This window comes from Phascolarctos cinereus, unplaced genomic scaffold (assembly GCF_003287225.1).
Source record: "Phascolarctos cinereus isolate Bilbo 61053 unplaced genomic scaffold, phaCin_HiC Scaffold_4;HRSCAF=312, whole genome shotgun sequence".
Lineage (NCBI taxonomy): Eukaryota > Metazoa > Chordata > Mammalia > Diprotodontia > Phascolarctidae > Phascolarctos > Phascolarctos cinereus.
In genome coordinates this window covers 270,688,681-270,702,403 of record NW_027555847.1, presented here as the reverse complement: position 1 = coordinate 270,702,403, position 13,723 = coordinate 270,688,681, and the positions used below count along the sequence as shown (strand labels likewise).

Below are 13,723 nucleotides of genomic sequence, written 5' to 3'. Positions count from 1 at the left end.
GAAAGAGGCTCAAAGGAGAATACAGACAGAGCAAGAGCAATACCCTACAAAATACCGAAGCTATTTGCAGGTCATGGTGGGGACATAGGAGACACTGAGAGACAAAATAATAATAGACTGTAATCAGATAAAGGAACTTACAAATTCCTGATCATGAAAGTGGAGTTCTTGTAAGTGACAGCAATATCAAGGCTACGACCATCTTCCTGCAGATGAGGTAGAGTGAAAAAGGTCATAGTGTTTGGGGATTTGATGAAACATAAATATGCAGGTTGAAGTTCTCCAGTGTATAGGCAGATGCTTCTGTGCAGAGAGCTACTATGTAACAGGTACTGAATACACTGAGAAGGAAGATGAGAGCATCTTCCTGGTTGGTAGATAACAGAAACGTTGGGTGACACATTTGAAAAGAATGAACCTAAGGGAGGTCACTGAGTTACATTTAAAGTAGAGGGAAGGTATAGAAGTGGAGATGGGAAATGGGCAAGGAGTATGCAAACTCCCACTAAAACCAGCGAGTTGGGGGAATGACAGAAGGTACAACCAGCACTGGAAAGGAAAGGCTGGGATGCAATGCATGCAGGAGGACCCAAGTCTCAAAGAAGGGCAGAAAAATGGAAGAAGTATGAGAGCACAAGTTCTAACGTGAGGGGATATTTCTTAATTACATCAGAAGTTCCACAGACATAGTTGAAGAAGCTGGCAGGAGTAGAACATTCCTGGCAAAGGTGGGGGTAGGGAAAGATATGGGGAGGCAGAGGAGCTGTCAGTACTGAGGGTAACTGGAATCAGACAACAGGCAATAGGAGTTGGAGATGAGGGTTTTCTATTCACAAGTCTCAGGCTCATTATTACAAGGGGAGGCAAAGTGAGGGAGTGAGATTACGAAACCACTGGTGAATTTGTCCAGGTAACAGTGATTGAAACGAATTATGCTGCTTAGCACAGTGCCTGGAACACAATAGGCAATTAATAAATGTTTACTGACTATTAATGAAGAATAATTACAAATTATTCAATAAAAGAATATGATAATGTAACAATACATATTCAATAAAATTTTAAAAATCATAAATATAATACGAAGAATTCAGTAAATGTTAATAAATGTAGGCTAGTTCTGCAATGGTAGAAGATCTAGGTTTTAGTCTTAGGTCCACCTCTTAATAGACACAAGGACATGGGCAAGTCACCTGACCTCACTAAGTCTCAGTTTCCTCATCTATGAAATGGATATTTACACTAACCACATCTCACAAAGTTTGTTCTGTGAAAAGTATTCTATAAACTCTAAAACCCTCATAAGGGGACTGACCAAAACACCAAGTTGACAGGGAAGAAACAGATAATGATGGATGCAATGAAAGAAAAAGCACTTATCAAGTGCACTGTGGCCCAAAGAGAAAAGCCAGACAACCCTGTTCTCAACAAGTTCCACTCTAGTAGAGGGAGACAACACACATAGGAGGGTCCAACTTCAGGACAATTGGGAAGGCCTGATGACCCAGATGGCAAGTAGTCCAGTTTGGCTGCAGTGTAGAGGAGAGAAAAGGCTGATGTACAAGCATGTCATTTTAGCTGATAAAATGGTATCTGTTTCTGTCATTGAACCATTTGACAATGGCAAGGATTTTTTTTTGGTGGATGGGAACTTTCATTTATGAGTCTTTAATAGCTATGGTTACCAAGGAGGCAGGGACTATAGCACAGACAAAGGTGATTGTTGGACACCACTGCCACAAGGGATGCTCCCTAGATAACTATGATAGAAGTCTAGCCTAGAAGCAGGGTTGAAGGCCTTGGCAGCCACTACCACTTAAAAGATCCCTGGGTACAGAGTCCTGGGACAGCCTTCAATGGGGTCTGGAAAAAGTAGTCATCATGGTGGTGATGGTTTGGTTGGCCTTGTTCATGGACCTCTCTTCTCTTCTATGGCACTTTCTGGAGGCAGCTGGTCAGTGGCTAATGCTGACTGGCACCAGAATCTCTACAAGGGCTGGCCAAATCTCCCCAAGGGTTGCTCCCTTGGACAACAGTAGCCGTGGCTCAGGCTGAAGGCAGAGCCAATGACATACTGAGCGAATGGGTGGGTGGGTGTCGGTATTGCTATTCTTGGAACTCATGGGCTAGAAGCATATTGGAAAGCAGAGAACACTGGTTTTATAAAGAGTTCAGCCTAGGAACACTCAAGCTCTAGGAAACAAGAGTACAACGAAATACTATCTCCTAGGCTAAATGTATCAAAAGTTGTTTGCCTAAATAATGTCCTAGTCTAATACCACAAAATATGTCTGACACAAGCTTGCAAAAAGATTGTAAAGCCTCTAAGGAGGGAGTGTCCTCTAGGACAGAAATCCTTGGTACTGTGGAGACAGTGAGTCTAGACTGCCCCAGCTCTACTAAATACAATAATTTCTACATGCTAGTTTCATTTAAAATGCACTTTGTACTTCTAAACAACTGTGGTTGCTGTTAGATTCCTTTAATCTTCTGAATAATACTTCCATTGTCACAAATATTACTGCAGATTCAACCTATTAAAAAGAATAGCAAAAAGGTATTCTCTTAAAAAAGAGTGGTAAAAGATAGTTATTTCACCTTCTCAACTAAATCCTATATATAGCCTATTACAGTATCACTCACAACCACAGGGATATAAAAATACTGACGAGTACTGCTAAAAATATTCAACTAGGTTTTCACAAATATATTCAGTCCTAAAATGTCTGTACCCTTTGACAAAGATTCCACAATTAGGAATATACCCAAAAGACTTCAAAGAGTGAAAGGTCCCAAATGCATGCTTTTGTGGTAGCACATAACTGGGGGAAAACAGATTGCCATCAAACTGTGGAATGGATGAATAAATGTAGCAGTACATGAATATAATGGAATATGTTACTATGCCATAAAAACAATGAATACGAAGAATTTGGAGAACCATATGAAAACTTATATAAACCAATGAAGAATATAACGCAGAAAAAGTAAAACAAATATATACAACCATAACAATCTAAATGGACAGAATGAAACCTAACTGAAACATTATCTTCATCTCAAATCCCTTTGCCATTATCTTCCACTCTTTCCTATCTTTCCCTAGTTTGGCAAAGAGATGGCCTTTCTCCCTGCTAAGGCCAACATATATGTGCACTTGATCTCCTGCCCTCTCCCACCCCACCCTCACTCACAATTTTCTCCAGCACACAGTATCCTCAATCAATTTCCGTCTGTCTCAATTTCTCTGTTGCATCCTAACTTCTTTCTGTCTAATAGTTCCTTTCCTACAATCTTTAAATATGTCCCATCTTTAAAAAACCTTCAGTAGACCCTACAAGGTCCCAAGTTTATCAGCTAAGTAGATTAGGTGAGAGTGCTTAGCAAACTTCAAAGTGCTATATAAATGCTAGCTGCTATTATTATTATTATTATCCTTTATCTACATTCTTTCTCAGCTAAGTTTCTCTTTTTTTAATTTTACTAATTTATTTTGATTTATCAACAATCCCTTCCATATGCTTTTGAGTTTAAAATTTTTCTCCCCCTTTCTCCCCACCACCCTTCTCAAGACGGCACACAATCTCATACAGGCTATACATTTACATTCCTATTAAACATATTTTCACATTAGTGAAGTTGTAAGTAAAAATTAAAAGCAATAGGAGGAACCACCAGAAAGAGGAAACAAAACAAAGCAGAAGAGAAAAAAAATGATAGCGATTCAACTTCCATAGCTCTTTCTTTGGATGTGGACAGCATTTTCCATCACGAGGCCTCTGAAGATGTCTTAGATCCTTGTAATGCTGAGAAGGGTTCAGTTTATCAATATTAGTCATCACACAACATGGCTGTTACTGTGTACAAAGTTCTCTTGGTTCTGCTCACTTCACTCAGCATCAGACCATACAAGTCTTTCCAGGTTTTTCTGAAGTCAACCTGTTCATCATTTCTTATAGCACAATAGTATTCCATTACATTCACATACTACAACTTGCTCAGCCATTCCCCAATGGGTGAGCATCCTCTCAATTTCCAATTCTTTGCCACCACAAAAAAAGAGCTGCTATAAATACTTTTGTACATGTGGGTCCTTTTCCCATTCACATGATCTCTTTGGGATATAGCCCTAGAAGTACTATTGCTGGATCAAAGGGTATGCACATTTTTATAGCCCTTTGTGAATAGTTCCAAATTGTTTTTCCAAATGGTTGGATCATTTCACAACTCCACCAACAATGCATTAGTGTTCCAATTTTCCCACATCTTCTTCAATATTTATCATTTTCCTGTTTTGTCATGTTGGCCAATCTGATAGGTGTGATGTGGTACCTCAGAGTTGTTTTGATTTGCATTTCTCTAATCAATAATGATTTAGAGCATTTTTTTCATATGACTATAGATGGATTTAATCTCTTCATCTGAGAACTGTCTGTTCATATCCTTTGACCATTTATCAATTGAGGAATGGCTTGTATTCTTATAAATTTGTCTTAATTCTCTATATATTTTAGGAATGAGGTCCTTATCAGAGAGACTGGTTGTAAAAATTCTTTCCCAATTTTCTACCTTCCTTCTAATCTTAATTGCATTGGCTTTGTTTATGCAAAAACTTTTCAATTTAATGTAATCAAAATTATCCATTTTGCTTTTCATAATGTTCTCTATCTCCTGTTTGGTCATGAATTCTTCTGTTCTCCATAGATCTAATAGGCAAACTATTCCTTGCTCTCCCAGTTTGCTTATAGTATCAGCCTTTATATCTAAGTCATGGACCCATTTTGATTTTATTTTGGTATGTGGTGTGAGATTTGGGTCTATGCCTAGTTTCTGCCATACTCTTTTCCAGTTTTCCCAGCAGTTTTTTTCAAAGAGTGGGTTCTTATCCCAGAAGCTGGGGTCTTTGGGTTTATCAAATAATAAGATTACTATAGTCATTGACTACTGTGTCTTCTCAGCTAAGTTTCTTAAAAAATGCAACTTATAGCCACTGCCTCCACTTCATCTACCCTCTCACTCACTCCTCAAACTTCTAGAATTTAGCTTTCCAACCTTAGCACTCAATTGAAACTGCTCTCTCCTGATGATCTCTTAAAATTGTCAACTTTTTTTTTTCTCAGTCTTCATCCTTCTCAATCTATCTGCTACATTTGACACAACTGACCAGACTCTCCTCTTGGACACTCTCCTCAACCTGGGTTATCTTGGCTTGCCTCCTATCTGTATGACAACTCCTTCTTGGTCTGTGTGGATGAGTCATCATCTATATCATGCTCCTTAAATATGGGTATTCCTCAAGTTTCTGTACTACACCTCTTCTTCTACAATCTATCTTGGAAAATTCATTAGCTCACATGGGTTCAACTATTTTATCTATGCAGATGACTCACAGACAAATAGAATATATAGCTTATATTTATCTATTTGTCTGTGAGTCATCCGCATAGATATAATAGCTAAATATGAGAGTGTCTGTATTTTCGAAAGAGATAGATTAGAAATATAGGCATTTCTGTCCAGTGTAAGTCTCTTCCGAGTCTTACATCATCTATTAGACATTTCAAATTGGATGTCCCAGAGACATAACCATGTACCACTACATTTATTTATCCATTAGTTGGTTTGATGACAATCTATTTCCCTCCCAGTTATTTGCTACCACAAAAGCATGTATTTGGGACCTTTCACTTTTTGAAGTCTTCTGGGTATACTCCTAATGGTGGATCTTTGTCAAATGAATATGACCAAAACATAATTCATTATTGCACCCTCTCCATTACCACCATCTGCCAAATGCCATCCTCTCCCAAACTTCTCTCTTCACCATCCTTTCAGACTCCCAGATTGGTAACCTTTGTCCCACTCAATCTCCTTCCTGACTCTGTAACATCTTTTGCATCTGACTCCTTTCCACTACTCACACAGCTACCACTTTGGTTCAGGCCCCCTTCACCTCTTCCCTAAATTGTAGAGCTAATGATGGAGATTCCTCTACCTTCCAGGTTAAAATAGAAACTCCTCTGTCTAGGTGTTAAAGTCCCTTAAACTAGCTCCAATCTATTCTTCCAGCCACATTGGGAATTACACTCCCTTCCACACTCTGTAATCTAGCCAAATTAGTTCTCTCTCTCTTCCTCATATATGATATTCCATTTCCCATCTCAACGCCTTTGTACTGACTGTTCTGTATCCCTGGAATGAACTCACTCCTTACCTCTACCTCATACCGCCCTGTTCTTCTTTTGGGACGTGGCTCAGGCACATCTTTTATATTAAGCTGATCCTGATCCCATAACTCCTAGGGCCTGCCTGCCTTTACTATCTTGAATTTAACTGTATTATATTAATTTGTAATTATTCACTTTATACTTGTCCTGTATGTGTTTAAATATGTACTTGTTTCTCCCATTAGAATGCAAGAGCCTTATGAGTAGGGATTATTTCATTCTTTTTGCTTATATCCCCAGGTCCTAGTACAGTGCCTAGAAAACAGTAGACATTTAATAACTGCTTGTGGTTCACCTGCTTGCTTCATTATAATGCCCAAACTTCTTGTCCCAAAAGACATGAGAAAACGAACCTCTATTCCTCTGTTGCAGAGATAGGGAATCAGGAGTACAGAACACTGTATATATTGTCGTTGTATATAGTGATGTATTTATTAGTCTTACAGATTTTTTTTTCTCTTTCAAAATTCTTTGTTAGAAGTCTCAATGAGTTAGAGAGGGAGTGTGTGTGTGTGTGTGTGTGTGTGTGTGTGAGTGTGTTGGAGGGAGGGGGGTTGTTCTTGTCCTGTCCAACCCTTCCTCAGCAAAGACTTAAGTGGCTTGCCATTTCCTTCTCCAGCTCACTTTATACATGAAGAAACTGAGGCAAACACGGTTGTGACTTGCTCAAGGTCAGATACCTGGTAAGTGTCTGAGGCCAGATTTGAACTCAGGAAGATGAGTCTTCCTGACTCCAAATCCAGCACTCTATCCACTGTGCCACTTAGCTGCTTCAGTGTGTATATATGTATGTGTATATATATATTTGTGTGTGTGTGTGTGTGTATGTGTACACATACTGAGAAATGAAAATTCTGTAACAACAAAATATGTCAGTAAAACTTTTAAATGGAGGGCACAATGTATATGAACATCAATCCACTTCAGGAATTTTTTAAGCTATTTGAATTACTATGACATTAACACTGAATATTAGTGGATATCTTTTTTTAAAATGCACTAAGCATCAAGGGTGAGAAAGCCATTCATTCAACAACCATTTATGAACTCCCTATTATTTGCAGAGCTCTGTGATCTAAATAAAACATATAATCTACTGTTGAAAAATAAGCAAATTTTAATAGATGTTGTTCAACTGCAAATGCAATGCCAATAACCTCAGATTTTTTTCTTTTTCTGTTGTAGAGAACTGTATAAACCTATAATTGAAAAGAGAAACAGAGAACTGATAAGAAAATAAAAACAAATGTGTTTTTAAATGATAATACCAACAAATGATTTAAGAGTATTCAGGGAAACACACAGAAACATAATGTGAGTTGTAATCTCAACTCATCTGGATGAGAACTAGAAATGGCAAAAAGTAGGTTAGATAAGGTTAAAGAACAATAAAGAATGGTGAGTTACGGAATTGGCAGCTAAATCAGAAATGATTATGCTAAACCACTGAGATCTGTATTCACAATTGACGCAGAAAATATTTGAATGGATGTATGTTTTATCAATATGGATACATTCTCTAACAATAGAGATCATAGTCTACCTCTGCCTTCTCACCCTTTCAAACTTCTGTCTATCTCTGTTTGTAACTCCTCTACAAAGGGTCTACCCAACATTTGGGGGGCCTAGGTCGGTTTATATTATGTAGAATGTCAATACAATACATACACTGCCTATATGTTAACCTTCAGTTTAGGTACATGACCAGCCTTTTCTTATATCTCCTTTTCTTATATCAATTCGATAAAAATGTTCACACTACTTTTGGAAAATTATTTTACCTTGCTAATATGCTATAGCACATTTCTGCCCACCATGCCTCTCTTCCTTTGATTTAAGGGATCCAGATTTTAATCCGTTTCAATTCAACAGACATTAAATGTCTCATTAAGTGTTAAGGCAGGAGCAGCTATGTGGCACAGTGGACACAGGGGTGGGCCTGGAGTCAGGAAGATCATTTTCCTCAATTCAAATCCAGTCACTAAATCCTGTTTGCCTCAGTTTTCTCATCTGTCAGGTGAGACAGAGAGGGAAACGGCCAACTACTCTCGTATCTCAGCTGAGAAAACCCAAATGGGATCATAAAGATGTTGGCCATGACTTTAAAACGATTGAACGACAAGTATAAGACAACGAAGATACAAACATGTGTCTGCTCTCAAGAAGCTTATATTTTTTGAGGCAATACAATGTATAACATACACAGATACAAAAATATAAGGAATTTGAAGAGGGAGAAAGAAACAACACCTTGGGAGAAGGGTAGAGATCAGAAAATGATTCCCAGGGGCCACAGCTTATGAGACTTGAAAGAAACTGGGTAGTGATGAGGACCTTCTACATGTATAAAAGTGCAAAGACACAGAGGGAGGAGATGAAATATGAAGCTTGGGGGACAACAAGTAGTTCAGGTTAACCAGAATATAGAGGGCATAAAAGGTTACAATATAAAAAAATCCAGCAAAGGTAGATATGAGTCAGACTGCAAAAAACCTTCAATGCCAGGTTGAATTATAGGAACTCACTAAAGACTGTTGAGCAAGCAAATATTCTAGTCAGATTTGGGTCATAAGAATATTACTTTAGCAGTTGTGTGGAAGAAGAATTGGAAAGTAAAAAGACTAGACACAAGTAGATCAATTAAGCTACTTTGATAGTCAAGGTGAGAGGTGGAATAAGACAGAGGCCATGTAAAGGAGAAAAGGAGACAGAGGCAAGAGAAGCTGGAAAGGCAGGATTTAAAACACCTAGCAACTGACAGATACATGGGAGAAGGAAATAAGAATTTATTAAGCACTTACTATTTGCCATGTACTATGCTAAATACTTTACAAATATTATTTCATTTGATCCTCATAACAATCCTGAGAAATTGGTGTTATTGCTCTTGTTTTACATTGAGGAAACTGAAGCAAGCAGAGGTCTACTGACTGGCCCAAAGTCACAAAGCTAATAAGTGTCTGAGGCCAGATTTGAATTCAGGATTTCCTGACTCCAAGCTCAATATCTGATTAGCTGAGCCACTTGGTGGTGGAGTAAGGGAGAGGTAGAAGCAAGAGTCACGGGTGACTCTCACATTGCAAACTTCAATGACTAAAAGCACTATAATGTCATCGATAGAAATAAGGAAGTTTGGGGAGAGTGGTGGGGTTAGCAGGAGAAACAATGAATTCCATTTGGGGCCAACATTCAGGTGGAAATATCCAGCACAGAGTTGGTGATGTAGAGTTATAATAATAATATATAATAATTGATTTAAGGGAGAGAGAATAAGACTAGCTATACAGATGTGAGAGTCATCTGTCAATGATAATTAAACCAAAGGGAGCTGATGAGATCATGAATGGATAGTTTACAGACAGAAAAAAAAAAGACGAGCCAAGTATCAAACCACTAAACCATCAATAAGCATTTAATAATCCATGACAGAAGCGATCAAAAAACAAATGGTTGGTTTTAGCTTGAAATCCCTTTAACAACAATATTATTATCACTTTTAACATTTAATACTTAAAGCCTGTTTGACAAGTAAGACATCTAGGGCAATATGACAAGACACAACATGTACTTGTGACATGAAAATAAGTCTAGGGCAGAGGTGTCAAACATGGAGTGCAGCCTAACCAGATTAAAATGCAACTGGGAAATATTAAACAAAATAAATTAAAATACTATAAAACACCAATAATGCTAAAAGTGGTCTTCTTAAATCAATGTGTGGTCTACAGGGATCCTTATGTATGGTTTAACATCCCCCTATTTGACTCTGACACAAGTATTCTGGGGCAATGACAGAATCTAATTGCTACCAGGCTACTTTTTAGTATAGAAAGATTTCCTTCAATCAATCAATAAGCATTTATTATTTATTAAGATCATGTTATTATTGTTTCATATTTTTTTAATTAAGTAAGTCCTTTCTCCACTACAATCCTACTCTGGTGCCTGATCACAGCACTGAGGGAATACTGAGTTCTCAAACTTTATACCAATAAGATAAAAATCTTCATGAGTCCTAGAAAACCTAAAAAATTCTTCAACATAAACCTAACAATGAAATATCTCTGTCACTTGAGGAGTAGACTTATTAATTTAGAAAGGTGACACCAAAAGGTGACAAATGGATCATGGTATTTTTCAGTCACTGCAACTCATGAAAACCTTCAAACTAAGGCACAGAGGGACAGTGATCATTACCCTGATAAAATCTTTGATCCTCGATAAATAAAGCTTTATTTCTGGTATTTTAAAAAAAGCTACAACAAAGCGTACTTCACTAATCATCCAAAGCTATCATCCACTAAATGACAAGGGAATGAAAATCAACAGAGGGGCATCTCACTGGCATTCATTTCAAAATGCTCTTTCCCAGAAGCAATTAGGTTCACGAACAAGGAAATAAATACTGCTTACTCAAGGATAGGAAAAAAATATTCTAAAACAGACATTAGATTCTTTTCTCTAATGAGAGCCTCAAGAATGGCTAAGTGTTAACAAATAATCCTTCTAGAACTTTTAATCAAAAGAATACTCAAGTGCAGAGAGAGAGAGAGAGAGAGAGAGAGAGAGAGAGAGAGAGAGAGAATGCTCTCAGATCCTGATGGTCTATCTACAGTCTACATCTTCTGCCCTTTCCTCAAATAAGGAAAAGGGGAATGAGGGAGGAACAAATGAAGATTAAGGATATAAGCCACACAACCTGACATGGCCAATTCTCTATCATCAAATTATCAACTGAAGTATCACCTACTTATTTTTTATCTCCATATTTTACCAGGACACCCATTTCTTCAAAAGGTATTGCGAGAGACACTGGGAATGGGATTTAAACAGATCTGGGATGGATCTAAGCCAGACCAGTGCTAAGAATTCTTGGTTACTTCCAGGCAGGAAATAGTGAGTTTTCCAGTGAAACTTCACTTGAGAGCACCATGCTTCACATTTAGTCGGTCAACAAGCATTTAATCCAGCATCTACTCGGTGCCAGGGACTGTGCTAAGCCCTGGATATAAACAAAGATGAAACAGAGTCCCTGCTCTCAAGAGTTCCCAGTCTAATAGCAGAGATAACATGCAAACAACTATACATTAGATAAATTGGAGATAATCTCAGAGGGAAGGCACTAAGATAAAGGATGACTGGGAAAATTCTGCAAAAGTTGAATTTAGGAGTTACTGTTTCCCTAATTTTAAAGCAAAGCATTTATTTCTACTCTCTATCTCCTACTTGCTAGAACTGCTTGTAACTCTAATTGTAGCTCATCCAACTACCACAAAGACTCCGTTTGAAATTCTCTGGAGTTTAAATGGGGGGGGTAGTTTTTTTCTTTCCTTGTGCTAGATGAACAGCATTCCAATTTCTTTTAGAATAATTACTTCCTTTAGCCTAGAACACTATCACCTGTTCTGAATTCAACGAAAATTTCATGTTTGTTTGTTTGTTTGTTTTCTTAAAAAGCCTCATCTGACACCTCCACTAAAGCCTTATTCTAGTGTCTCACCTTAGATGTGAAAGATATCCTGGGATTGTGTGGGTAATGCCAGAGAAGAACAGCTCTAAGTGGTTCTACCAAGTGGGAGACGCTTTAAGCAAGGGCCATGAGAGCAGCCTCTGTGACTAAAGATTGAGCTGAGATATGGTCAGAGAGGCTCATCACCAGATTGGACAGAGGGCATTTTTTTTTAACTGCAACTCTACTAAGATGGCTACTAAGTTGCAGAGGGATGGTCAGGAAGCCTTGGATTCAATTTCTCCTAATGAGAAGTTTTTGGCTTTGCATCTTTTATCAAGTTAACTTGACTTCTCAATGCCCATAAGCCATTTCCTAAGATAGAGATCGAGATGGGCTGGTCTGCATTGCTTTAAAAAAAAATAAAGCTTCCCATCAGCCATACTGATTAACTCAGAGGTCTAATAAAAAAAATCTGAAAATTGTTATTAAAAAATAACTCATATTTACTATTTTCACTTAGCTTTAATTTATTGAATAAAACAAGCATTTCCATAACACAGTATAATAAAAAAAGAGATGATTACATATGAAACTGCAAATCTATTATATACAATATATTTCTTTTAAATATATAATACAGTTATCATGTAAATTTCTTTTACATTCTTCAGTCCCTCTCCATTGCTCTAGAGATGGCTACCATTAGACACAAATAGGTATATATAGGTAAAATTATTCTATACATATTTCTATTTATCAGTTCTTTCTCTGGAAACAGACAGCATCTTTCTTCATATGTTCTTTAGCTCATCATTTCTTATAGCATAGTAGTATTCCATCATAATCATATACCCCAACTTGCTCAGCCATTCCCCAACTGATGGACATCCCTGCAATTTCTATTTCTTTGCCACCACAAAGAGAGCTGCTACAAACATTTTAGAACATATAAGCTCTTTTCCTTTTTCCTTAATCATCCTTGGAAATAGACCTAGTAGTGGTGTTGCGTAACTAGTGCACTTGAGTCTATAAAGCAATTACTTCAAAATAATCCTCAGACAGGTGGCACAAGGAAAAAATGTGCAGAACAGACTTATTTTTTCATCAGTGTTGAAAAGTCCAGGAATGACAAATCCCTCCACTGATGTAGATTAGCAACTCCTCTGAAACTTACATAGTCTTAAAAGATATGCATAGGGCTGAGAAAAGTCCTGTGACCTGCTCTTGGTCATGATATGCTTCAGAGATAAGACTTGAAGCAACATCTTCCTGTTTCCAGATGGCTAGCACCCTCTCCACTATGACACCATGCTGCTTTTTCTTGAGTGTTATAGTCTCCTTTTTATAGATGACAAAAATGAGGCTCATTTGGATTAAATGCCTTGCCCAACAATCACATAGCTAAAAAGTGTTGGAGCATAGATATAAACCTCAGGCTCCTTACTTCAGATCTCCTTAAGCTATGATATGCTGCACACATCTCCAATATATCAGTGACTCAAAAGAATCATTACAAGGGGCAGCTAGGTGGTGCAGTGGATAGAGCACTGGCCCTGAAGTCAGGAGGACCTGAGTTCAAATCCAGCGTCAGACCAAACACTTGACACTTACTAGCTGTGTGACCTTGGGCAAGTCACTTAACCCCAATTGCTTAAAAATTAAAAAATTAAAAAAAAAAAAGAATCATTACATTTTTGACAAAGTTAGTTTTCCAAATGAGAGCTACTTGAAATATTTGAACTAGTATTTGAAAAATGACAAAGTATCATTTCCCCCTACCTACAAAGTGCCCCACATGTTCAAATACCTGTAAGACTGCATGGTACGTTCTATTCATAAATCCAAGCCATGACTGTGGAAGCAGGATTGAGCGATGCCACTCTGATGGCTGGATGTTCACCTGGATGACAAATTAATCACAACGTTAAGTAGAGGCATTTAAATGCAAAACTATTGCCATAAAATCATTTTAAAATGATTTTACCTAACCTTTCCCTTCAAGTATAGAAATCTTGAACTCTAAGCTTACTAACAAAAGAAAAAG

The 13,723-nt window shown here is 37.6% G+C and overlaps 1 protein-coding gene across 3 annotated transcripts in view; it reads right to left on the bottom strand.

Annotated features, from left to right (window-relative positions):
- The window catches only part of FOCAD (focadhesin), a 381,816-nt gene that overhangs the window by 107,173 nt on the left and 260,920 nt on the right, over window positions 1–13,723 (bottom strand). For all 3 annotated transcript variants that reach the window (XM_078153058.1, XM_020973967.2, XM_020973969.1), the window contains exon 22: window positions 13,487–13,579. In XM_078153058.1, the coding sequence (XP_078009184.1) occupies window positions 13,487–13,579 (93 nt within the window). The remainder of the gene's footprint in view (window positions 1–13,486; window positions 13,580–13,723) is intronic.